This window comes from Salvelinus alpinus, chromosome 26 (genome assembly GCF_045679555.1).
Source record: "Salvelinus alpinus chromosome 26, SLU_Salpinus.1, whole genome shotgun sequence".
In the NCBI taxonomy this organism is placed as follows: domain Eukaryota; kingdom Metazoa; phylum Chordata; class Actinopteri; order Salmoniformes; family Salmonidae; genus Salvelinus; species Salvelinus alpinus.
Window position 1 is genome coordinate 24,677,394 of NC_092111.1, and position 23,395 is coordinate 24,700,788.

Here is a 23,395-nt window from a genome sequence, read left to right on the forward strand (position 1 = left end):
ATCACTGTTAGCATCATCATCCGAATACATCCCATAGTTCTCATAGCGCCGCCGCGCTGGCTTCTTCTACAGGGGGAGGAGATACAGAGACAAAAAGAGAGAGCGAGCAACAGAGAGAGTGCGAGAGCGACAGAGAGAGAGCGACAAAGCGAGAGTGAGCGACAGAGAGAGAGCGAGCGACAGAGAGAGAGCGAGAGCGACAGAGAGAGAGCGAGCGACAGAGAGAGAGCGAGCGACAGAGAGAGCGATAGAGAGAAAGCGACAGAGCGAGAGAGAGACAGAGCGAGAGAGAGCGAAAGAGAGAGCGATAGAGAGAGCGAGAGAGAGCGAAAGAGAGCAAAAGAGAGCAAAAGAGAGAGACAGAGCGAGAGTGCGAGAGAGAGAGTGCGACAGAGAGAGTGCGACAGAGAGAGTGCGACAGAGAGAGAGTGCGACAGAGAGAGAGTGCGACAGAGAGAGAGTGCGACAGAGAGAGACAGAGAGAGAGTGCGACAGAGAGACAGAGAGAGCAGGAGCGACATCGAGAGCGACAGAGAGAGAGAGAGAGAGAGAGTGCGACAGAGAGACAGAGAGAGTGCGACAGAGAGAGACAGAGAGAGAGAGAGAGAGAGAGAGCGCGACAGAGAGACAGAGAGTGCGACAGAGAGACAGAGAGAGCAGGAGCGACAGCGAGAGCGACAGAGAGAGAGACAGAAAGAGAAAGAGCAAGTGAGAAACATACCTTCCCTTTACCTAACATGTACACATAAAATAACACCTTTCAACCCCACCCACACACACAGCAGTAGGTAGAGACGCTGACCTTGGATCTCATGTCTCCCAACAGCTGAGAGCGTTAAACAGAGGAGGAACCAGGGGTTAGTCACAACACAGCAGTAAGTGTGCGAGAGTGTCTGTGTACAGTGTAAGTGTTTGGATGTGTATATATGAGCTACGATAGATAGACGGTAAGAGATAGAGAGACGGTAAGAGATAGAGAGACGGTAAGAGATAGAGAGACGGTAAGAGATAGAGAGACGGTAAGAGATGGTGAGACGGTAAGAGATGGTAAGAGATAGAGAGACGGTAAGAGATAGAGAGACAGTAAGAGATGGTAAGCGATAGAGAGACGGTAAGAGATGGTAAGAGATAGAGAGACAGTAAGAGATAGAGAGACGGTAAGCGATAGAGAGACGGTAAGCGATAGAGACGGTAAGCGATAGAGACGGTAAGCGATAGAGAGACGGTAAGAGATGGTAAGAGATAGAGAGACGGTAAGAGATAGAGAGACGGTAAGAGATAGAGAGACGGTAAGAGATAGAGAGACGGTAAGAGACGGTAAGAGATAGAGAGACGGTAAGAGATAGGGAGAGAGAGATGAGAGACGGTAAGAGATAGAGAGACGGTAAGAGATAGAGAGACGGTAAGAGATAGAGAGACGGTAAGAGATAGAGAGACGGTAAGAGATGGTAAGAGATAGAGAGACGGTAAGAGATGGTAAGAGATAGAGAGACGGTAAGAGATAGAGAGACGGTAAGAGATGGTAAGAGATAGAGAGACGGTAAGAGATAGAGAGACGGTAAGAGATAGAGAGACGGTAAGAGATAGAGAGACGGTAAGAGATGGTAAGAGATAGAGAGACGGTAAGAGATGGTAAGAGATAGAGAGACGGTAAGAGATAGAGAGACGGTAAGAGATGGTAAGAGATAGAGAGACGGTAAGAGATAGAGAGACGGTAAGAGATAGAGAGACGGTAAGAGATAGAGAGACGGTAAGAGATAGAGAGACGGTAAGCGATAGAGAGACGGTAAGCGATAGAGAGACGGTAAGAGATGGTAAGAGATAGAGAGACGGTAAGAGATAGAGAGACGGTAAGAGATAGAGAGACGGTAAGAGATAGAGAGACAGTAAGAGACGGTAAGAGATAGAGAGACGGTAAGAGATGGTAAGAGATAGAGAGACGGTAAGAGATAGAGAGACGGTAAGAGATAGAGAGACGGTAAGAGATAGAGAGACAGTAAGAGACGGTAAGAGATAGAGAGACGGTAAGAGATAGAGAGACGGTAAGAGATAGAGAGACGGTAAGAGATAGAGAGACGGTAAGAGATAGAGAGACGGTAAGAGATAGAGAGACGGTAAGAGATAGAGAGACGGTAAAAGATAGAGAGACGGTAAGAGATGGTAAGAGATAGAGAGACAGTAAGAGATAGATAGATGGTAAGAGATGGTAAGAGATAGAGAGACGGTAAGAGATAGAGAGACGGTAAAAGATAGAGAGACGGTAAGAGATGGTAAGATATAGAGAGACGGTAAGAGATAGCGAGACGGTAAGAGATAGAGAGACGGTAAGAGATGGTAAGAGATAGAGAGACGGTAAGAGATAGCGAGACGGTAAGAGATAGAGAGACGGTAAGAGATAGTAGAGACGGTAGAGAGATGGTAAGAGATAGAGAGACGGTAAGAGATAGCGAGACGGTAAGAGATAGTAGAGACGGTAGAGAGATAGAGAGACGGTAAGAGATAGAGAGACGGTAAGAGATAGAGAGACGGTAAGAGATAGAGAGACGGTAAGAGATAGAGAGACGGTAAGAGATAGAGAGACAGTAACAGATAGAGAGACGGTAAGAGATAGAGAGACGGTAAGAGATAGAGAGACGGTAAGAGATAGAGAGACGGTAAGAGATAGAGACGGTAAGAGATAGAGAGACAGTAACAGATAGAGACGGTAAGAGATAGAGAGACGGTAAGAGATAGAGAGACGGTAAGAGATAGAGAGACGGTAAGAGATAGAGAGACAGTAAGAGATAGAGAGACAGTAAGAGATAGAGAGACAGTAAGAGATAGAGAGACAGTAAGAGATAGAGAGACAGTAAGAGATAGAGAGACGGTAAGAGATAGAGAGACGGTAAGAGATAGAGAGACGGTAAGAGATAGAGAGACAGTAAGAGATAGAGAGACAGTAAGAGATAGAGAGACAGTAAGAGATAGAGAGACAGTAAGAGATAGAGAGATGGTAAGAGATAGAGAGACAGTAAGAGATAGAGAGACAGTAAGAGATAGAGAGACAGTAAGAGATAGAGAGACAGTAAGAGATGGTAAGAGATAGAGAGACGGTAAGAGATAGAGAGACGGTAAGAGATAGAGAGACAGTAAGAGACAGGGAAGGTGAAAGAGGGGGAGAAAGGAGTTGGCATAAATATTGGTTCAGTGTGTGTGTGTAATGTGTGAAATGTGTGTACCAGGGCATCAGCGAGGGCCTCTTCTACATCAGATCCTGTGTTGAGGATTCTCATGGCGCTGACGGATGAGGACAGACGACTGGACTGACTGATGCTGTACCCTGACCCTGGAGAGATAGAGGGATGAGAGAAAGAGAGCCCGAGAGAGACACACATTACAGATGCAGTCAAACACACAAAACTTCAATCCCTTTCACCCTCATCCCATCAGACGACCTCCCTTCCATCAGACCTCCTCCCACCCTCATCCCATCAGACCTCCTCCCACCCTCATCCCATCAGACCTCCACCCATCAGACCGCCTCCCACCAGACCGCCTCCCACCCTCATCCCATCAGACCTCCACCCATCAGACCGCCTCCCACCAGACCGCCTCCCACCAGACCGCCTCCCACCAGACCTCCACCCACCAGACCGCCTCCCACCAGACCGCCTCCCACCAGACCGCCTCCCACCCTCATCCCATCAGACCTCCTCCCACCCTCATCCCATCAGACCTCCTCCCACCCTCATCCCATCAGACCTCCACCCATCAGACCGCCTCCCACCAGACCGCCTCCCACCAGACCGCCTCCCACCCTCATCCCATCAGACCTCATCCCATCAGACCTCCCTTCCTCCCACCCTCATCCCATCATACTTCCTCCCACCCTCATCCCATCAGACCTCCTCATCCCACCAGACCTCCTCCCTTCCTCCCACCCTCCTCCCTTTCTCCCACCAGACCTCATCCCATCAGACACCTCCCTTCCTCCCACCCTCCTCCCATCAGACATCCTCCCACACTCCTCCTTCCTCCCACCAGACCTCATCCCATCAGACCCCCATCCCTTCCTCCCACCCTCCTCCCTTCCTACCATTCTTCTCCCACCAGACCTCATCCCATCAGACCTCCCTTCCTCCCACCCTCATCCCATCATACTTCCTCCCACCAGACCTCATCCCATCAGACCTCCTCATCCCACCAGACCTCCTCCCTTTCTCCCACCAGACCTCATCCCACCAGACCTCCTCCCTTCCTCCTCCCATCAGACCTCCTCCCATCAGACCTCCTCCCACCCTCCTCCCTTTCTCCCACCAGACCTCTTCCCACCCTCATCCCATCAGACCTCCTCCCACCCTCATCCCATCAGACCGCCTCCCTTCCTCCCACCCTCCTCCCACCAGACCTCCCACCCTCATCCCATCAGACCTCCTCCCACCCTCATCCCATCAGACCGCCTCCCTTCCTCCCACCCTCCTCCCACCAGACCTCATCCCATCAGACCGCCTCCCTTCCTCCCACTCTCCTAGTATCAGACCTCCTCCCTTCAATACTCCCCCCCAGCTAGATGGCATGGTGAATAAATTACAAAAATATGACCAAATGACCTTTGACCCCCAAGAGCTGTGACCAAAGCATGATGGGAGTAAATAAACAAACATGGAAGACGCCGTGTCCGTGTTGATGGGAGGCGGGACTAAAATCAGGAAATAGATGAGTGAGAGAACAGAGTTACAAATGCATCCTCAAATGGAGATGGAATGGTTGTCATGGCAACTGAACAGGGTGGAGGAAGCATGCGTTTCCGGCGGAAGCTTGAGGTCCAGGAAGAGAACGAAGGAAAAGAATAACGGAGAAAGAAAAGAAGAAAAGATGTAGAGAATGTAAAATAGAAGGAGTCAAGCGGAAGGAGGGAGCAAAAGAGGATAGAGGTACTCATCGTTCACCTGCGGCCCCTAAAGCGTCGGCGGTATGGAGAGCTCCAGTGGAGCGAGAGTAGTGCCGCGACGCTGCAACAACGAACCCCACACACACGCAGAGAACCACACACACAAAACAGCCCCCCCATCGTTAGAACTCACACACAGTGTGAGAGATAGAGACCCAGAACCACACAACATGTCAATGTGTGATTAGTAGCCCTAAGAGTCCACTTCTGCTTCCCTACAGAGTCTGACAGTAGTCCATTTCATGAGTCATGTCAGCTAGCCAGTCCAAACGGCTGGGACAGTGGATACAATGTCATCCCCAAAATGACAGCACGTGTTGTTGTTAGATCAACTGTACACAAGGTGGTCAGTTTTGTTGTTCCATATTGTTGGCTTGTGTCTGTGTTTTACTATGTGGTATCTATGATGTGTGTGTGTGCGCACGCGCGAACTAAGTGCATGTGTGATATCTATGACGTGATGTGTGTTACTCACCCAGGGGTGTAAAGGAGCGTACAGGGCTGGTGTCTCTGCTGCTCTCTCTGCTGGCCTCCCTGCTGCAGCCCTGACTCATACTGGGTCGGGGGATACGACTGCCCCGAGCTACAGTACCATGTTACCAGGGGACGGACGGGGAAGAGGAAAGGAAGAAAGAAAGATAGATAGAAAGCAACAAATAAACAGAGAGAGGACAAAGGAGAGAGTCATAAGAGTGACACCCTGTATAGAGGACAGAAAAAGAGCACAGATCTACTGGCTCCATGGGTGAGTCTCAATAGTCTACAGTGGTTTAGAAAGGAAGCCACAGTAGACTGTTGAGACACAGCCCTAGAGAGCTCAGGACTGCTGGGCTCAGAAATAACATGTATATAAACAATTTCAGCACTCACTCACTGACGCACGCACACACACATACACAGGCACACACACATACACAGCAGGACAGAAGGGGGAAATGAGAAGCAGATGAAAGACCAGGGGTGAGGGGGGAGGATCTCTGTTTTCATCCAATAAGCATCAAGCTCATCCTGACTGTTCATTGGCCAGAGCCGGCATCCACACACCAATCAGAGTTAATCACAAAGAACTGTTATGGGGGAACCAATGACGCTTCATCGATCCTATGACGCTTCATTCATACCTGCGGCCAATTGGTTAGTGGGAAGATACAAATTGTCACCACGATTACCATTGCAACCCATCCCCATGACAACACACAGCCATGCGTTCGGCGGTTAGAGAGGAGGATTCTGGAATTTTGAGGCGGCGAGCGACAGCCTGACGGAAGGCTGAAATGGTTTGAGCGAGAGAAATGGAGGGATGAAGATAGAGGACAGAGAAAGAGTGAAATGGAGGGATGGAGAGATGAAGATAGAGGGATAGAGAGAGTGAAATGGAGGGATGGAGAGATGAAGATAGAGGGATAGAGAGAGTGAAATGGAGGGATGGAGAGATGAAGATAGAGAGATAGAGAGAGTGAAATGGAGGGATGGAGAGATGAAGATAGAGAGATAGAGAGAGTGAAATGGAGAGATGGAGAGAGGAAGAGAAAGAGGGAGAGAGAGAGTGAAATGGAGGGATGGAGAGAGGAAGAGAAAGAGGGAGAGATTGAGGGATGCGGGTGGAGTTGTCAGAGGGACGAGTCGGACAGTTCTTACCTCCTCTGCTTGCGCCGTTGTAGATGGAACTAATACTGGAGGGAGCTAGAGACCAGAGGAAGGAGAGGAAGGAGAGGAAGGAGAAGGAAAGAGGGAGTAAAATAGAGGAGGTCAGCTTTAAATTAGGTCTCGCTTTCAAAGTTGTTGGAGAAAGGAATGGACTGATATATGACATCACACAACGATGCGGCGGTAAGGGGAACATGTGATTGGTGGAGGCCAAGGGAGATGCAAGCAGACCGTTGTGTGTGAGACCTGTTAATCTCTGGGCCTTAGCCAATCAGACGTGAGCAGGAACAAACAGAAGCAGGCCAATGGAGGAGGGAAATGATTTATCGGTTTAGCAATAACAAGCCAAGATAAAAATCCATGCATCCTGTCAAATGGAGGGAAAGGAGGAGGCTTGGGGAACTGCTTGGGTTGTGTGTGTGTCATCAAGATAAACCAGGCAGGTAAGACAAAGGGCTGGGATGGTTCACTATGATGATGATGATGACTGGATGTGTCATCAAGATGAAACCAGGCAGGTAAGACAAGTGGCTGGGATGGTTCACTATGATGATGATGATGACTGGATGTGTCATCAAGATGAAACCAGGCAGGTAAGACAAGGGGCTGGGATGGTTCACTATGATGATGATGACTGGATGTGTACTTACCGACAGACAGGCGTGTAGGGGAGGAGTCTCGTGAGCAGCCCTGGCTGCGGGGGATGCGGCTACGTCTCCCTCCGGCCCCAGCTAGGACCCTCTGGGCTCCAGAACCCAGCGTACTCAGAGCGGTACTGGTCAGGACGCGGCCCGGGGAACCACTCCGACTGCCGGCTAGAGAGAGCGGGAGGAAAGAGAGTTAGAGACGTACACACAGACCACACACTTGTCATGCGTGGGACCCTATTGTCTAAGGAATAATAACATCAACAACCCCTAACCCCTTCAGTGTCTGCAGCAGACCTGGGTTGAAGACATATGTCAAACACTTGTTTTGGGACTATTATTCCCATTAGTTCAATAGTAAATCAAGCTCAACTAAAGTCTTTGAAAGTATTTGACTGTATTATTGACCCAGGTCTGGTTAGCAGATCAGAAGGAACTAGATGTGTAGGAACATGGTGAATGGGCTCAATGGAACTGAAGCCATTTTGATTTCAGGGTTAGGGGTTGTTTTCAACCAGATTCAGGGGACCAGCTTTGGCGGCCATCTTGGGACTGTCATCATTTCAGTGGGTCGTTTGCTTATTCCCAAATAATTACATGGAGTACAATATGTTTTTCATTCCAGTCTCCAATCACACGGCCCATAATGCATTGTGCTGAAGGTCACAGATCTACACATGCCTTTGTGATCTTTTAACTCAAAAGACAGAGACGTGAAGAAGTGCTGAAAGTGAAATGTGGACAGAGAGGGTCATGTGACATGAGTGAGACAAACACTGTTTATCACACAACGGAAACGTATCACATCAATCTATTTCACCACACATACGCAGAATACAAACTTACATACTACACACAGTCTAGGCTACACAGTCTAGTCTACACACAACACCACGATTGACCTCTAACCGCTAACACCAAGTGAATTGGAGCTAACACTAAGCAAGGGATAGATGGGACTACCCCAGTGTACCTACAACCCCACCTCAGAGTGGTCTGTTCTGTCAGAGCATGCTGGTCACATGGCATTCTACCTCCCATGCATCAGAATCACCAATGCATCTCTCATCTTCCGCGTCTATCCCCTCATCCTCTCTGCTCCCTCCTAACAGGTAGACACAGGCCTCAGCTCAGAGAACAAGTAGTTATAAGGCAGGCAAGGCAGCCATGTGTTAGTTTAAACTACAAGTCCCAGCATGCTTCAGCCAGAGAGGGGGTGGAGCTTTAGGTGACCAGCTTTGTTGAGGGGTGAGGAGGGTGAGAAGAGGTGAGGGGTGAGAGAAGGGGTGATGAGGGTGAAGGTAACAGGTAGTACACGTTAGACTCTTACCACCAATGGGGGTAGCAGACTGAGATCCTGCACCAATGAGAAGGCAGGATTGGAGAGGGGAGCGGGGACAGGAACAGCAAGTTAAACCAGATGAATTATGGGTGTTAGAGCACAAAGCACCATGGGAGTTAGAACAGAGAGTATCATGGGAGCGTTCCGAGGCGAGAGACAGAGCGACAATGACCACGCTTCAAACACGGAAATACATGATTCAATTCAATAGAAATAAATATAGAATAAACTAGGAATGCTGAGACACAAGGAGCCAGCTGTGATGGTTGATGGAAGAACGGTAGAGCACTGCATGATGGGTAGCCGGTGTGTGACGCAGCAGTATCACTGACGAAGCAAAGCAGCTTCACAATGGAGGCAATAAAAACACCTCAAAGTACAAATGCTCTAAAACACAGACTCTCTCTCACACACACACACACACACACACACACACACACTGCCAAAACCTGCACTGCCCAACCACAGCTCTCTGTCCCAAAGATATCTCACCAGCATTATTTTCTCTTGCTCTCAATCTGTAAGTCTATTGACACACCAGTACGTCAATCTAAGTAACATAATAAAAAATACAAAAATAAACATCCGTTAGTTTATTCTAGAGATAGATTTTTTGTATGTGCTGCGTCTCAATCCGCCGTATCCGCCCACGTCTGCTGTGGAAGGTGGCCGAGCTGCAGCGGAGTTTGTCAGACCATGAGACATCTCACAAAAACTTCTGTAGTGTCAGAACGGTTTTGCCTAGAATCTAATGGGGAAAGATGAGACCCCTCTGTGGAAAGGGGAGACCCTCACGAACACAAGTGTCACAGGACTCTTCTGAAGGTAACCCATACAAATGAATGGAAGTATGGGGGGCGTTTTTTGGCAGAAAAATTTGTTAAATGTGTTGTTTTTTTCCTTCCATTGATGAATGTGTATTCAATGTGTTACTAAGGGCTATAGCAGTAAAGGCCAAATTCAATATTTTTTCAAATAATTTTTCAAATAAACAATACCCCCCAACGGCTTTGACTTTGAGGTTAACCTCTCGTTCCTTGAATCTGTTCTGTTTTTTCTGTCAGGTTGAGCCTTAGAGAGATCCCATTTTGCACATTAAAACCATCATGATGGTTTGGGAGCCTCATCGTCACTACAGTTTATGTAATAACAAAGGAGGTCAAACCAGTCAACACACTCTTGCTTTGAGAGTGCTGCACCAACTTGATTTGCTGAGTTGGCTCCTGTTTCTGTCATGTTTTGGTATTTTTGAATAACTATTGGCAGAACTGGACTTTTCACACCAACCAACACACACACTCTCAGTGATGAGACAACAGAGCATGCAGAGAACACATACTTTCAAACACACACACACTCTCAGTGATGAGACAACAGAGCATGCAGAGAACACATACTTTCAAACACACACACACTCTCTCAACAAACAACGGTGACCTATGAGAGCAACATAATGGGTCCATCTACCCCACTGCAACACACACACAGAATACCTGGCGTGCAATCTGATTCGTCGGAACCTAAGAGGTATAAAAAACATTTGCAGGAGCTTATTGTCTCTGTGAGGGATACCAGCAGTGACTATAGAAAGAGAGTGTGTATAACTCATGTTATATTCTCTGTGAGGGATACCAGCAGTGACTATAGAAAGAGAGTGTGTATAACTCATGTCATATTCTCTGTGAGGGATACCAGCAGTGACTATAGAAAGAGTGTGTATAACTCATGTTATATTCTCTGTGAGGGATACCAGCAGTGACTATGAAAGAGTGTGTGTATAACTCATGTTATATTCTCTGTGAGGGATACCAGCAGTGACTATAGAAAGAGAGTGTGTATAACTCATGTTATATTCTCTGTGAGGGATACCAGCAGTGACTATAGAAAGAGAGTGTGTATAACTCATGTTATATTCTCTGTGAGGGATACCAGCAGTGACTATAGAAAGAGAGTGTGTTGAACTCATGTCATATTCTCTGTGAGGGATACCAGCAGTGACTATAGAAAGAGAGTGTGTATAACTCATGTTATATTCTCTGTGAGGGATACCAGCAGTGACTATAGAAAGAGAGTGTGTATAACTCATGTTATATTCTCTGTGAGGGATACCAGCAGTGACTATAGAAAGAGAGTGTGTATAACTCATGTCATATTCTCTGTGAGGGATACCAGCAGTGACTATAGAAAGAGAGTGTGTATAACTCATGTTATATTCTCTGTGAGGGATACCAGCAGTGACTATAGAAAGAGAGTGTGTATAACTCATGTCATATTCTCTGTGAGGGATACCAGCAGTGACTATAGAAAGAGAGTGTGTATAACTCATGTTATATTCTCTGTGAGGGATACCAGCAGTGACTATAGAAAGAGAGTGTGTATAACTCATGTTATATTCTCTGTGAGGGATACCAGCAGTGACTATAGAAAGAGAGTGTGTTGAACTCATGTCATATTCTCTGTGAGGGATACCAGCAGTGACTATAGAAAGAGAGTGTGTATAACTCATGTTATATTCTCTGTGAGGGATACCAGCAGTGACTATAGAAAGAGAGTGTGTATAACTCATGTTATATTCTCTGTGAGGGATACCAGCAGTGACTATAGAAAGAGAGTGTGTATAACTCATGTCATATTCTCTGTGAGGGATACCAGCAGTGACTATAGAAAGAGAGTGTGTATAACTCATGTTATATTCTCTGTGAGGGATACCAGCAGTGACTATAGAAAGAGAGTGTGTATAACTCATGTTATATTCTCTGTGAGGGATACCAGCAGTGACTATAGAAAGAGAGTGTGTATAACTCATGTTATATTCTCTGTGAGGGATACCAGCAGTGACTATAGAAAGAGAGTGTGTATAACTCATCTTGCAAAAACACACGCACGCACAAATACACTCAAAGTAATACGGCAGTGGAAGATTGTGGTATTTGAGGCTCAAAAACTGTGTGAACGTGTTGTGTGTGTGTGTGTGTGTGTGTGTGTGTGTGTGTGTGTGTGTGTGTGTTTCTTCTTACGTTGTGACTGGGACACCATCTTGGTGCGGGTGCGTCCCCGGGAGTCCACCTGGCTGACGCTGGTTGCCGTGGTGAGAGGCTGCTTGGTCCTCAGACGACCTGAGGTCAGAGGTCATACTGTTAGATTGGACACTGACTAGACTGAATAGAACAGAGCCCTCCACCCTCCACTACTAAGCAATAAGCACTAGTTTAGAGGTAAGAAGCACTACTGCTGAATACTACTCAGTCAAAATACAGGTATATACCTACCTAACTACAGGCTACACAGAAACTAGTCTTACAGTCTAGAACTACAGTACCTACTACTGTCTTACCATTGACTGACCTGGCCCCTAAAATCAGACAGAGAGGGGGGAGGGGTGTGTCATGGGTCAAAGGTCATATAAAGTCATGTAGGGTGTTTAAAGTGAGTGGGTTTTTTGAACGGTCCATTAAATCCCATGTATTATTATTTATTATTATGTAGCTATGTAGACTAAATATGTGACTGTTAATAAACAAAATAACAACATTAAATCATAAGTTCTTTCCTTATTTCATAAATGGAATTTGTGAGTGTGAGAGATCAAACGAACAGCAGAGGGCACCATGGTTACAGACTGGCTGGGGTTACAGAGTTGCTGTCCAGGGCCACCACCCAGAATACACAGGAAGGAGGGATGAATGAGGAAAAAAGGAAAAGAATAGCGTGAGATGTTTTTGAGCGGAGGAGAGTGAAGCAGGAGGAGATGATCTTACCATCCATTTTATCAGAGGCATCATCTTTAGTGGCAGAGCGAGAGAGAGGAGAACAATAACAGTGAAGTGAGAAGGTGAATAAAAGAAGGAGAGAGAAGAGGAGGAGAGTGGAGAGAGAAGGAGAGTGGAGAGTGGAGAGAGAAGGAGAGTGGAGAGAGAAGGAGAGTGGAGAGAGAAGGAGAGTGGAGAGAGAGGAGAACAATAACAGTGAAGTGAGAAGGTGAATAAAAGAAGGAGAGAGAAGAGGAGGAGAGTGGAGAGAGAAGGAGTGGAGAGTGGAGAGAGAAGGAGAGTGGAGAGAGAAGAGGAGGAGAGTGGAGAGAGAAGGAGAGTGGAGAGAGAAGGAGAGTGGAGAGAGAAGGAGAGTGGAGAGAGAAGGAGAGTGGAGAGAGAAGAGGAGGAGAGAAGGAGAGTGGAGAGAGAAGGAGAGTGGAGAGAGAAGAGGAGGAGAGTGTGTGTTAGTAAGAGAACATAGTTCAAACAGAGAATCATGCAGGAACAACAACTAAAACACCTAACAAATACACACTGACAGACCATAGCTACACAAACACACAGACATAACACACAGACAGGCAGCAAGCAGACAGACAGGCTAACAGCCCCTCAGACAGACAAACCTAGGATAGGAGAGAGATGCAGGCAGTGTATTCAGAGATCGAGAGGAGTTCAGCCTAGGTCTTGAAAGCAGCAGGAAACCATTATAACACACAGCACGTTGACTGTGACTGAGTGTGTGTCGGTTATTGAATGATTCATTGATAGACTGACAGACAGCTGACTGATGTAGACAGATGTCTAAACTGTCTGTCTGATTGGTTGGTTGGTTCGCTGCCTGGTTCGATTGACAGCTGCCTTACCCAATGACGAGTAGGAGCCGGGGGTCAGTCTCCCCGCCCCCACCTGCCCGATGTGCCGCTGCTTAGCAACCGTTGCTGCATTAACATCCACATCGCTACGGGAACGCGGCAGGGAGCCTGGCGACGCCCCACCCTTATGACCAGCCGGGACTGGGAGGGGGAGGGAGGATATATACAGACACACACACACCACATCACTATACAAACACCACCACGTACTATACAATCACTTGCCTGGACATAAACACATACATACATGTACAGACATACACACATAACTACACTGAACAAAAATATAAACACAACATGTAAAGTTTTGGTCCCATGTTTCATGAGCTGAAATAGAAAATCCCAGAAATGTTTCATACGCCTCACAAAAAGCTTATTTCTCTCAAATGTTTGCACAAATTTGTTTACATCCCTGTTAGTGAACATTTCTCCATGGCCAAGATAATCCATCCACCTGACAGGTGTGGCATATCAAGAAGCTGAATAAACAGCATGATCATACACAGGTACACCTTGTGCTGAGGACAATAAAAGGCCACTTTAAAATGAGTATTTCTGTCTGTAATAATGCCTTTTTGTGGGGAAAACCTCATTCTGATTGACCGGGCCTGGCTCCCCAGTGGGTGCACCTCTGCCCGGTCATGTGAAATACAGAGATTAGGGCCTGAAAAATGTAAATTGACTGATTTCCTTTTATGAACTGTAGCTCAGTAAAATCGTAGAAATTGTTGCGGTTATATTTTTGTTCAGTATAAATGTGTGAATAGACAAACATACACAAATAATGTACACACCACTTGTACAAGATCAGGAATGATATGATCAATACCGGTATTTGTGTGCGTGTGTGTGTGTGTGTTTCACCTCTACCAGGAGCAGCTGACCATTTAGACGACAGAGGACGACTGGGAGAGGTAGAGAAAGGTAGAGAGAGAGAGAGAGAGAGAGAGAGAGAGAGAGAGAGAGAGAGAGAGAGAGAGAGAGAGAGGTAGAAAGAGAGAACAATATTACTTTTTGGGTACTTTTTGGCCCCCCAAAAACTATTAGGTTAAACACTGCATGGTTAAAAGGTCAGGGGGGTCAGGGCCATTACTTGAGGCTCTCCTGTGAAGAGGAAGAGGAGCGGTCGCTTTGAGGAAGAGACGCCACGCTCCCGGCATTCCTGAGAGACGACTGGAGGCTCCTCTGATAGGACGGTTCTAACGAGTTGAACAGAGAGTCCGCCTCTCCCGGGAAATGGTTCCTCAGACCCCAGTAGGCCCTGAGTGAGGGAGGGGGAGAGAGAGAGAAGGTGTGAGAGAAGGAGAGAAAGTGTGAGTATGTTTATAGGAAAATGTGTGTGTGTCTTACTTGCGGGCCTCTACTCTGGCCTCTGCGTCGGCATCTGCAATCCCCTTCTTAATGCTCGCTACCATCACTGCTGTATGTCTGAGAGAGAGACAGAGAAGGTGAACATGTGTACAACACTCAACCAAGATTCCATTCGCTTTAAAACGGCCCTATATTTGTCTGTCTGTGTGTTGAACTCTCACCTCTCCAGAGTCTGGGTCTGCCACTCCTGCAGCAGCAGGTCCAAGAAGTCAAAACATTTCCTGAGGGAGGAAGAAACATCATCTTCATCATTACTACAATCCTCTTCATGTTCATCTTCATCATTACAATCATCAATGATTCTTTGTGTAACCATATGCATCATGCCACCTTCTGACGGCCACAGACTTGCAGGTGCAGTTACTGGTGATCAGGGGAATGAGTCTGGGGACGTGTGTGTGCTGCAGAGAGAAAGAAATACACAGTCATTTTATTATATGTGTTACCTGTGTGTGTATGTGTGTGTGTGTGTGTGTGTGTGTGTGTGTGTGTGTGTGTGTGTGTGTGCGCATGCTAGATGTGTGTCTGTGATAAGTCAACATGTGTGTGTGTGTGTGTGTGCGCGCACATTAGCTGTGTGTCTAACTCACCCGTATGATGAAGCGTATAGCAGACACCCCTGAAGTGGCCATAACCTTGGCACAGTTAGGGATGAGGTTGAACAGGACAGGAAGAATCCCCTCAGCCCCATGGTCAAACTTATTACCCAACACTGTCGACAGGTGGCTGGAGAGAGGTAGAGGTAGAGAGAGAGGTAAAGAGGTAGAGAGGTAGAGAGAGGGGTAGAGAGAGAGAGGGGTAGAGAGAGAGAGAGAGAGAGAGGTAGAGAGAGAGAGAGGTAGAGAGAGAGAGAGGTAGAGAGGTAGAGAGAGAGAGAGAGGTAGAGAGAGAGAGAGAGGTAGAGAGAGAGAGGGAGAGAGAGAGAGAGAGAGAGAGGTAGAGAGAGAGAGAGAGGTAGAGAGAGAGAGAGAGAGGTAGAGAGAGAGAGAGAGAGGTAGAGAGAGAGAGAGAGAGGTAGAGGTAGAGAGAGGTAGAGAGAGGTAGAGAGAGAGAGAGAGGTAGAGAGAGAGAGAGAGGTAGAGAGAGAGAGAGAGGTAGAGAGAGAGAGAGAGGTAGAGAGAGAGAGAGGTAGAGAGAGAGAGAGAGGTAGAGAGAGGTAGAGAGAGAGAGGTAGAGAGAGAGAGAGGTAGAGAGAGAGGTAGAGGTAGAGAGAGAGGTAGAGGTTGAGAGAGGTAGAGAGAGAGGTAGAGAGAGAGGTAGAGGTTGAGAGAGGTAGAGAGAGAGGTAGAGAGGTAGAGGTAGAGAGAGGTAGAGGTAGGGGTAGAGGTAGAGAGAGAGGTAGAGGCAGAGAGGGAGGTAGAGAGGTAGAGAGAGGTAGAGAGAGAGAGAAAGAGAGAGGGAGAGAGAGAGAGGTAGAGGTAGGGGTAGAGGTAGGGGTAGAGGCAGGGGTAAGGGTAGAGGTAGGGGTAGAGGTAGAGAGAGAGGTAGAGGTAGAGGTAGAGGTAGAGAGAGGTAGAGGTAGAGAGAGGTAGGGGTAGAGGTAGAGAGAGGTAGAGAGAGGTAGAGGTAGGGGTAGAGGTAGAGAGAGGTAGAGGTAGAGAGGTAGAGGTAGAGAGAGGTAGGGGTAGAGGTAGAGAGGTAGAGGTAGAGAGAGGTAGGGGTAGAGGTAGAGAGGTAGAGGTAGAGAGAGGTAGAGAGAGGTAGAGGTAGGGGTAGAGGTAGAGAGAGGTAGGGGTAGAGGTAGAGAGGTAGAGGTAGAGAGAGGTAGAGGTAGAGGTAGAGAGAGGTAGGGGTAGAGGTATAGAGGTAGAGGTAGGGGTAGAGGTAGGGGTAGAGGTAGAGAGGAGAAAAAGACAGGAAGTGAGAAAGTGTTACTTCCATTTTCAAATCCAATTTTAGAGAAGAAACATAAAAAGGAGATGTGGAAAAAGTGTGTGTGTGTGTGTGTGTGTGTGTGTGTGTGTGTGTGTGTGTGTGTGTGTGTGTGTGTGTGTGTGTGTGTGTGTGTGTGTGTGTGTGTGTGTGTGTGTGTGTGTGTAGTACTCACGCCACAGTGATGCAGGCCTCTCGTACCACCTGTGATCGGAGGTCTTTAGCTGACAGTTTGAACGCTCCGTCCAACAGCCTCAGGTGTTGGTAGAAACACTCGTGCTCCGTTGCCCCGGCAACAATCAGCGAGCGGATCTTCTTCATTGCGGCAGCTCTCTGGTCCCAGTCATGTTTGTCATCAGAACAGATCTCTCTGATCTTATTCAGGTTATCCTCCAGGTCACGAGACGAGTAGATCTGACAGAGACATGGAGACAGAGAGATAAGTTCACACTAGTGTTATCGCTTGCAGTCCTGCTACTAATGCGTACTAGCGTGTGTGTTTGTGTGTGTGTGTTACCTGTACTGTGGGGACGTCAGTGAAGGCTTTGATGAAGTCTTCCTCATCGATGCCCCCAGCTCCATCCTTAGACGCACCTAGAGACAGAGGGGTCAGAGGTCAGATAGCATGTGTATCCCAGTCTGAGTGACAGTAAGTTGTCCCCTTATTGATGTCACTTGTTAAATCCACTTCAGTCAGTGTAGATGAAGGGGAGGAGACAGGTTAAAGAAGGGTTTAAAAATCCTCGAGACAATTGTGTATGTGTGCCACTCAGAGGGTGAATGGGCAAGACAAAAGAGCCTTTGAACGGGGTATGGTAGTAGGTGTCAGGCGCACCGGTTTGTGTCAAGAACTGCAACACTGCTGGGTCTTTACTGCTCAACAGTTCCCTGTGTGTATCAAGAATGGTCCACCACCCAAAGGATGTCCAGACAACTTGACACAACTGTGGGAAGCATTGGAGTCAACATGGGCCTGCATCCCTGTGGAATGCTTTCGACACCTTGTAGAGTCCATGCCCTGACGAATTGAGGCTGTTCTGAGGGCAAAAGGGGGGGTGCAACTCAATATTAGGAAAGGGTTCTTAATGTTTGGTATACTCAGTGTATAACCTGATTCAACTGTACCACTGAAGTGCTACAGCAGTATATATTTATATCTCTCTCTCTCAGGGAGGAGATGGAAGATGAATTAATGCAGTGGAAATCCAAAACCCTGCGGCTAGTTTCCATTTCCAACTGCAGTAGATGGGCAGTTCTGCTACAATACAATCCATTTTCACAGGCTAGCTGCAACAGGCTAGCTGCAACGTGGAGATGGCTGTGCTGTGAACCCAAGCCAGGGTTTGCTAACTCTGAGAACTATGGTACTGGAGGCTTTCTGTTCTCTCAGATTCTTTTCTCTCCGTTTCTTTCTTCTATCTCAGAGTCTTGTCTCTCTGTGTTCTCTCCTCTCTTTTGTTCTATCCTCTCTGTGTGTCTGTGTGAGCAGAGTGCGTGGGTGGAATGTAATATAAATGCTAATTTAGCCACACAGGGAGCTAGCGTAGCATGCTAATATGCTAGCAGCACCAGAAGTTACACTAGCATGTTCCACACATTTCAGAACCCTCACTCACACACGCCGCTTATATCTCCTGATGTCTGATCCATCTGCCTGAATGAACACAGACAGGATTGCTGATACAGACAGAGAGCGAGAAGACCAGGACAGAGTTGCTGTAGCATCACCCTGAACTGTTACAGACATATACCAGCTAGATCGACCCTGGCCTAGATCGATCCTGGCCTAGATCGACGTGAGAGCACTGCTACCTTCCTCCCTTACAGAGAGAGGAAGAGGAGGAGAGGGGAAAGGGGATCAATAGAGGGAAATAGGCAGAAAAGACAAGTCACCGGTCTGTCAAACTTAGAATGCAGACTAAGATGAGTGAAAACAGAGAGATGGAGTGATCTACAGGGGATATTATCGTCACTATCATAGATGTAATCAAAGGCATAACTAATCATGCCTGAGATATCAAGCCCAGATAGAGCCACAGAGATTTGACTGATGACATATAGAACTTCCTGTGAAGCAGCAAGAATATAAAGACATAACTTATGGAGCCCAGATAAAAGCAGCAGAGATGAGTGAGGATAGAGGATAAGCTCCTGTGAAGAAGCCAGAGAATCTCCCCTCCGTCAGTCTGTTGGGTTTACTGGTCCAGCCGACCTGCTTAGAAAGCTAGTTCATCTCTCCTCGTCTGCATCCTTGTTTATCTGGCCATTAGTAACTGGGTGGTTTGAGCCCTGAATGCTGATTGGCTGACAGCCGTGGTATATCAGACCGTATACCGCGGGTATGACAAAGCATTTCTTGTTACTGCTCTAATTACGTTGGCAACCAGTTTATAATAGCAATAAGGCACCTCAGGGGTTTGTGGTATATGGCCAATGTACCATGGCCAAGGGCTGTAACCAGGCACTCCGTGTTGCGTCATGCTTAAGAACAGCCCTTAGCCGTGGTATATTGGCCATATACCACACCTCCTCGGGCCTTATTGCTTAATTAGCCAGCCCAACTCAATGGCCTTGTACTTAGTGTCCGCCCTGAGATTGGAAGGTTAGGAGTTCGATGCCCGGCCGATTCATACCAAAGACTGTAAAAATGAGACCCGATGAGTCTCTGCTTGGCACTCAGCATTAAGGAGGTAGCTTGGGGGTAAGATCTTGTGATAGACTAGGCTAGGGTCCTGTCCAGGGGTTGTACTTGTACACAAACTGCCTCACGCTATGGAAACAGGACATAGACTCCTGCTCCTATATGAGCTGAGGCTCCTTACCCAGCCCAGGAGCAGGGGATATAATGTGATTCATAACGTTTGGATTTTATACCAGACGTCTCAGCTGTCCCGTTCAAGCCAATGAGACTAGTGATATGAAATCAATCGAAGGAACTTTATTTGCAAAGGTCTCTTTTTTTATTCAAGTGTGATTACTCCTGGGTTACATAACGCCCAGTCAATTATCAATAGCTGCTTCTAAGAGGTGAGCAGGCCAGATTGGTGTTGAATAGGAGCTGGACTCTTACCTCCGATCTTGGCTCCTGTTGCGCTGGGTCTGCGTGCAGTAGAGGACTCTGCAGGCTTCTTGGGGATTTTGGGGACTTTGAAGGCAGCCTGAGCACGGTTCCCATCCGTACTGTCCACATCATCCTCAAAACTATGGTCTGAGAGAGAGAGAGAGAGATAATCATTCATAATACCGTAGTAACATTGTGATCATACATCATAATACCGTAGTAACATTGTGATCATACATCATAATACCGTAGTAACATTGTGATCATACATCATAATACTGTAGTAACATTGTGGTCATACATCATAATACCGTAGTAACATTGTGATCATACATCATAATACCGTAGTAACATTGTGATCATACATCATAATACCGTAGTAACATTGTGATCATACATCATAATACCGTAGTAACATTGTGATCATACATTATAATACTGTAGTAACATTGTGATCATACATCATAATACCGTAGTAACATTGTGATCATACATCATAATACCGTAGTAACATTGTGGTAATACATCATTATACCGTAGTAACATTGTGGTCATACATCATAATACCGTAGTAACATTGTGATCATACATCATAATACCGTAGTAACATTGTGATCATACATCATAATACTGTAGTAACATTGTGGTCATACATCATAATACCGTAGTAACATTGTGATCATACATCATAATACCGTAGTAACATTGTGATCATACATCATAATACCGTAGTAACATTGTGATCATACATCATAATACCGTAGTAACATTGTGATCATACATCATAATACCGTAGTAACATTGTGATCATACATCATAATACGGTAGTAACATTGTGATCATACATCATAATACTGTAGTAATAACATTGTGATCATACATCATAATACCGTAGTAACATTGTGGTAATACATCATTATACCGTAGTAACATTGTGGTCATACATCATAATACCGTAGTAACATTGTGGTCATACATCATAATACCGTAGTAACATTGTGGTAATACATCATTATACCGTAGTAACATTGTGGTCATACATCATAATACCGTAGTAACATTGTGATCATACATCATAATACCGTAGTAACATTGTGATCATACATCATAATACTGTAGTAATAACATTGTGGTCATACATCATAATACCGTAGTAACATTGTGGTCATACATCATAATACCGTAGTAACATTGTGGTAATACATCATTATACCGTAGTAACATTGTGGTCATACATCATAATACCGTAGTAACATTGTGGTAATACATCATTATACCGTAGTAACATTGTGGTCATACATCATAATACCGTAGTAACATTGTGATCATACATCATAATACCGTAGTAACATTGTGATCATACATCATAATACCGTAGTAACATTGTGGTAATACATCATAATACCGTAGTAACATTGTGATCATACATCATAATACCGTAGTAACATTGTGATCATACATCATAATACCGTAGTAACAGTGTGGTCATACATCAAAATACCGTAGTAACATTGTGGTAATACATCATAATACCGCAGTAACATTGTGGTAATACATCATAATACTGTAGTAACATTGTGGTCATACATCATACTACTGTAGTAACATTGTGGTCATACATCATTATACTGTAGTAACATTGTGGTAATACATCATTATACTGTAGTAACAGTGTGGTCATACATCATAATACTGTAGTAACATTGTGATCATACATCATAATACCGTAGTAACATTGTGGTAATACATCATTATACCGTAGTAACATTGTGGTCATACATCATAATACTGTAGTAACATTGTGGTCATACATCATAATACTGTAGTAACAGTGTGGTCATACATCATAATACTGTAGTAACATTGTGGTAATACATCATAATACTGTAGTAACATTGTGGTAATACATCATAATACTGTAGTAACATTGTGGTCATACATCATAATACTGTAGTAACATTGTGGTAATACATCATTATACTGTAGTAACATTGTGGTCATACATCATAATACTGTAGTAACATTGTGATCATACATGTCTTTGATGACATTTCATTATTTCACCCTTCTGTCATTAAAGTAGTTAGTGAAAGGAGAGGAGGAGAGGAGAGAGGAGTAGTGGAAAGAGGATAGAGAAGGAGAGGAGAGAGGAGGAGAAGAGAGAAGGAGGAGAGAAGAGAAGGAGGAGAGAAGAGAAGAGAGGAGGAGAGGAGAGAAGAGAGGAGGAGAGAAGAGAAGAGAGGAGAGAAGAGAGGAGGAGAGGAGAGGAGAGAAGAGAAGAGAAGAGAGGAGGAGAGAAGAGAAGAGAGGAGGAGAGAAGAGAAGAGGAGAGAAGAGAAGAGAGGAGGAGAGGAGAGAGGAGGAGAGGAGAGAGGAGGAGAGGAGAGGAGAGAGGAGGAGAGGAGGAAAGGTCTTGGCTGAAGAAAAGAGCAAAGTCAGTGCTGATCAGTGATCAATAGTAATGACAGAAACAGAGGCCACTGGCTGCAGGGAAAGTAGCTAACGCAGGCAATACACTAACACACTGACCGCCTACACTATAATCATTAACACACTGACCGCCTACACTATAATCACTAACACACTGACCGCCTACACTATAATCACTAACACACTGACCGCCTACACTATAATCACTAACACACTGACCGCCTACACTATAATCACTAACACACTGACCGCCTACACTATAATCACTAACACACACTGACCGCCTACACTATAATCACTAACACACTGACCGCCTACACTATAATCACTAACACACTGACCGCCTACACTATAATCACTAACACACACTGACCGCCTACACTATAATCACTAACACACACTGACCGCCTACACTATAATCACTAACACACACTGACCGCCTACACTATAATCACTAACACACACTGACCGCCTACACTATAAACACTAACACACACTGACCGCCTACACTATAAACACTAACACACACTGACCGCCTACACTATAATCACTAACACACTGACCGCCTACACTATAATCACTAACACACTGACCGCCTACACTATAATCACTAACACACACTGACCGCCTACACTATAATCACTAACACACACTGACCGCCTACACTATAAACACTAACACACACTGACCGCCTACACTATAATCACTAACACACACTGACCGCCTACACTATAATCACTAACACACACTGACCGCCTACACTATAATCACTAACAGACACTGACCGCCTACACTATAATCACTAACAGACACTGACCGCCTACACTATAATCACTAACAGACACTGACCGCCTACATAATAATCACTAACACACACTGACCGCCTACACTATAATCACTAACACACACTGACCGCCTACACTATAAACACTAACACACACTGACCGCCTACACTATAAACACACTGACCGCCTACACTATAAACACACTGACCGCCTACACTATAAACACTAACACACTGACCGCCTACACTATAAACACTAACACACTGACCGCCTACACTATAATCACTAACACACACTGACCGCCTACACTATAATCACTAACACACACTGACCGCCTACACTATAATCACTAACACACACTGACCGCCTACACTATAATCACTAACACACACTGACCGCCTACACTATAATCACTAACACACACTGACCGCCTACACTATAATCACTAACACACACTGACCGCCTACACTATAATCACTAACACACACTGACCGCCTACACTATAATCACTAACACACACTGACCGCCTACACTATAATCACTAACACACACTGACCGCCTACACTATAATCACTAACACACACTGACCGCCTACACTATAATCACTAACACACACTGACCGCCTACACTATAATCACTAACACACACTGACCGCCTACACTATAATCACTAACACACACTGA

The 23,395-nt window shown here is 45.9% G+C and overlaps 1 protein-coding gene across 39 annotated transcripts in view; it reads right to left on the bottom strand.

Moving 5' to 3' along the window:
- clasp2 (cytoplasmic linker associated protein 2) overlaps positions 1 to 23,395 on the bottom strand; it is a 99,359-nt gene that overhangs the window by 26,261 nt on the left and 49,703 nt on the right. For 5 of the 39 annotated variants that reach the window (XM_071368449.1, XM_071368458.1, XM_071368475.1 and 2 more), the window contains 22 exons: positions 19,507 to 19,644; positions 16,954 to 17,030; positions 16,612 to 16,850; positions 15,155 to 15,290; positions 14,895 to 14,965; positions 14,726 to 14,785; positions 14,544 to 14,621; positions 14,287 to 14,454; positions 14,058 to 14,098; positions 13,185 to 13,334; positions 12,325 to 12,348; positions 11,901 to 11,918; positions 11,584 to 11,682; positions 10,060 to 10,086; positions 8,555 to 8,581; positions 7,228 to 7,392; positions 6,569 to 6,613; positions 5,406 to 5,513; positions 4,929 to 4,991; positions 3,219 to 3,325; positions 803 to 826; positions 1 to 66 (listed from right to left, as the gene is read on the bottom strand). The exon at positions 1 to 66 is cut by the window's left edge and continues 90 nt beyond it. In XM_071368449.1, the coding sequence (XP_071224550.1) occupies positions 1 to 66; positions 803 to 826; positions 3,219 to 3,325; positions 4,929 to 4,991; positions 5,406 to 5,513; positions 6,569 to 6,613; positions 7,228 to 7,392; positions 8,555 to 8,581; positions 10,060 to 10,086; positions 11,584 to 11,682; positions 11,901 to 11,918; positions 12,325 to 12,348; positions 13,185 to 13,334; positions 14,058 to 14,098; positions 14,287 to 14,454; positions 14,544 to 14,621; positions 14,726 to 14,785; positions 14,895 to 14,965; positions 15,155 to 15,290; positions 16,612 to 16,850; positions 16,954 to 17,030; positions 19,507 to 19,644 (1,931 nt within the window). The remainder of the gene's footprint in view (positions 67 to 802; positions 827 to 3,218; positions 3,326 to 4,928; positions 4,992 to 5,405; positions 5,514 to 6,568; positions 6,614 to 7,227; positions 7,393 to 8,554; positions 8,582 to 10,059; positions 10,087 to 11,583; positions 11,683 to 11,900; positions 11,919 to 12,324; positions 12,349 to 13,184; positions 13,335 to 14,057; positions 14,099 to 14,286; positions 14,455 to 14,543; positions 14,622 to 14,725; positions 14,786 to 14,894; positions 14,966 to 15,154; positions 15,291 to 16,611; positions 16,851 to 16,953; positions 17,031 to 19,506; positions 19,645 to 23,395) is intronic. The other 34 variants (XM_071368478.1, XM_071368456.1, XM_071368483.1 and 31 more) reach the window with 25 other exon arrangements.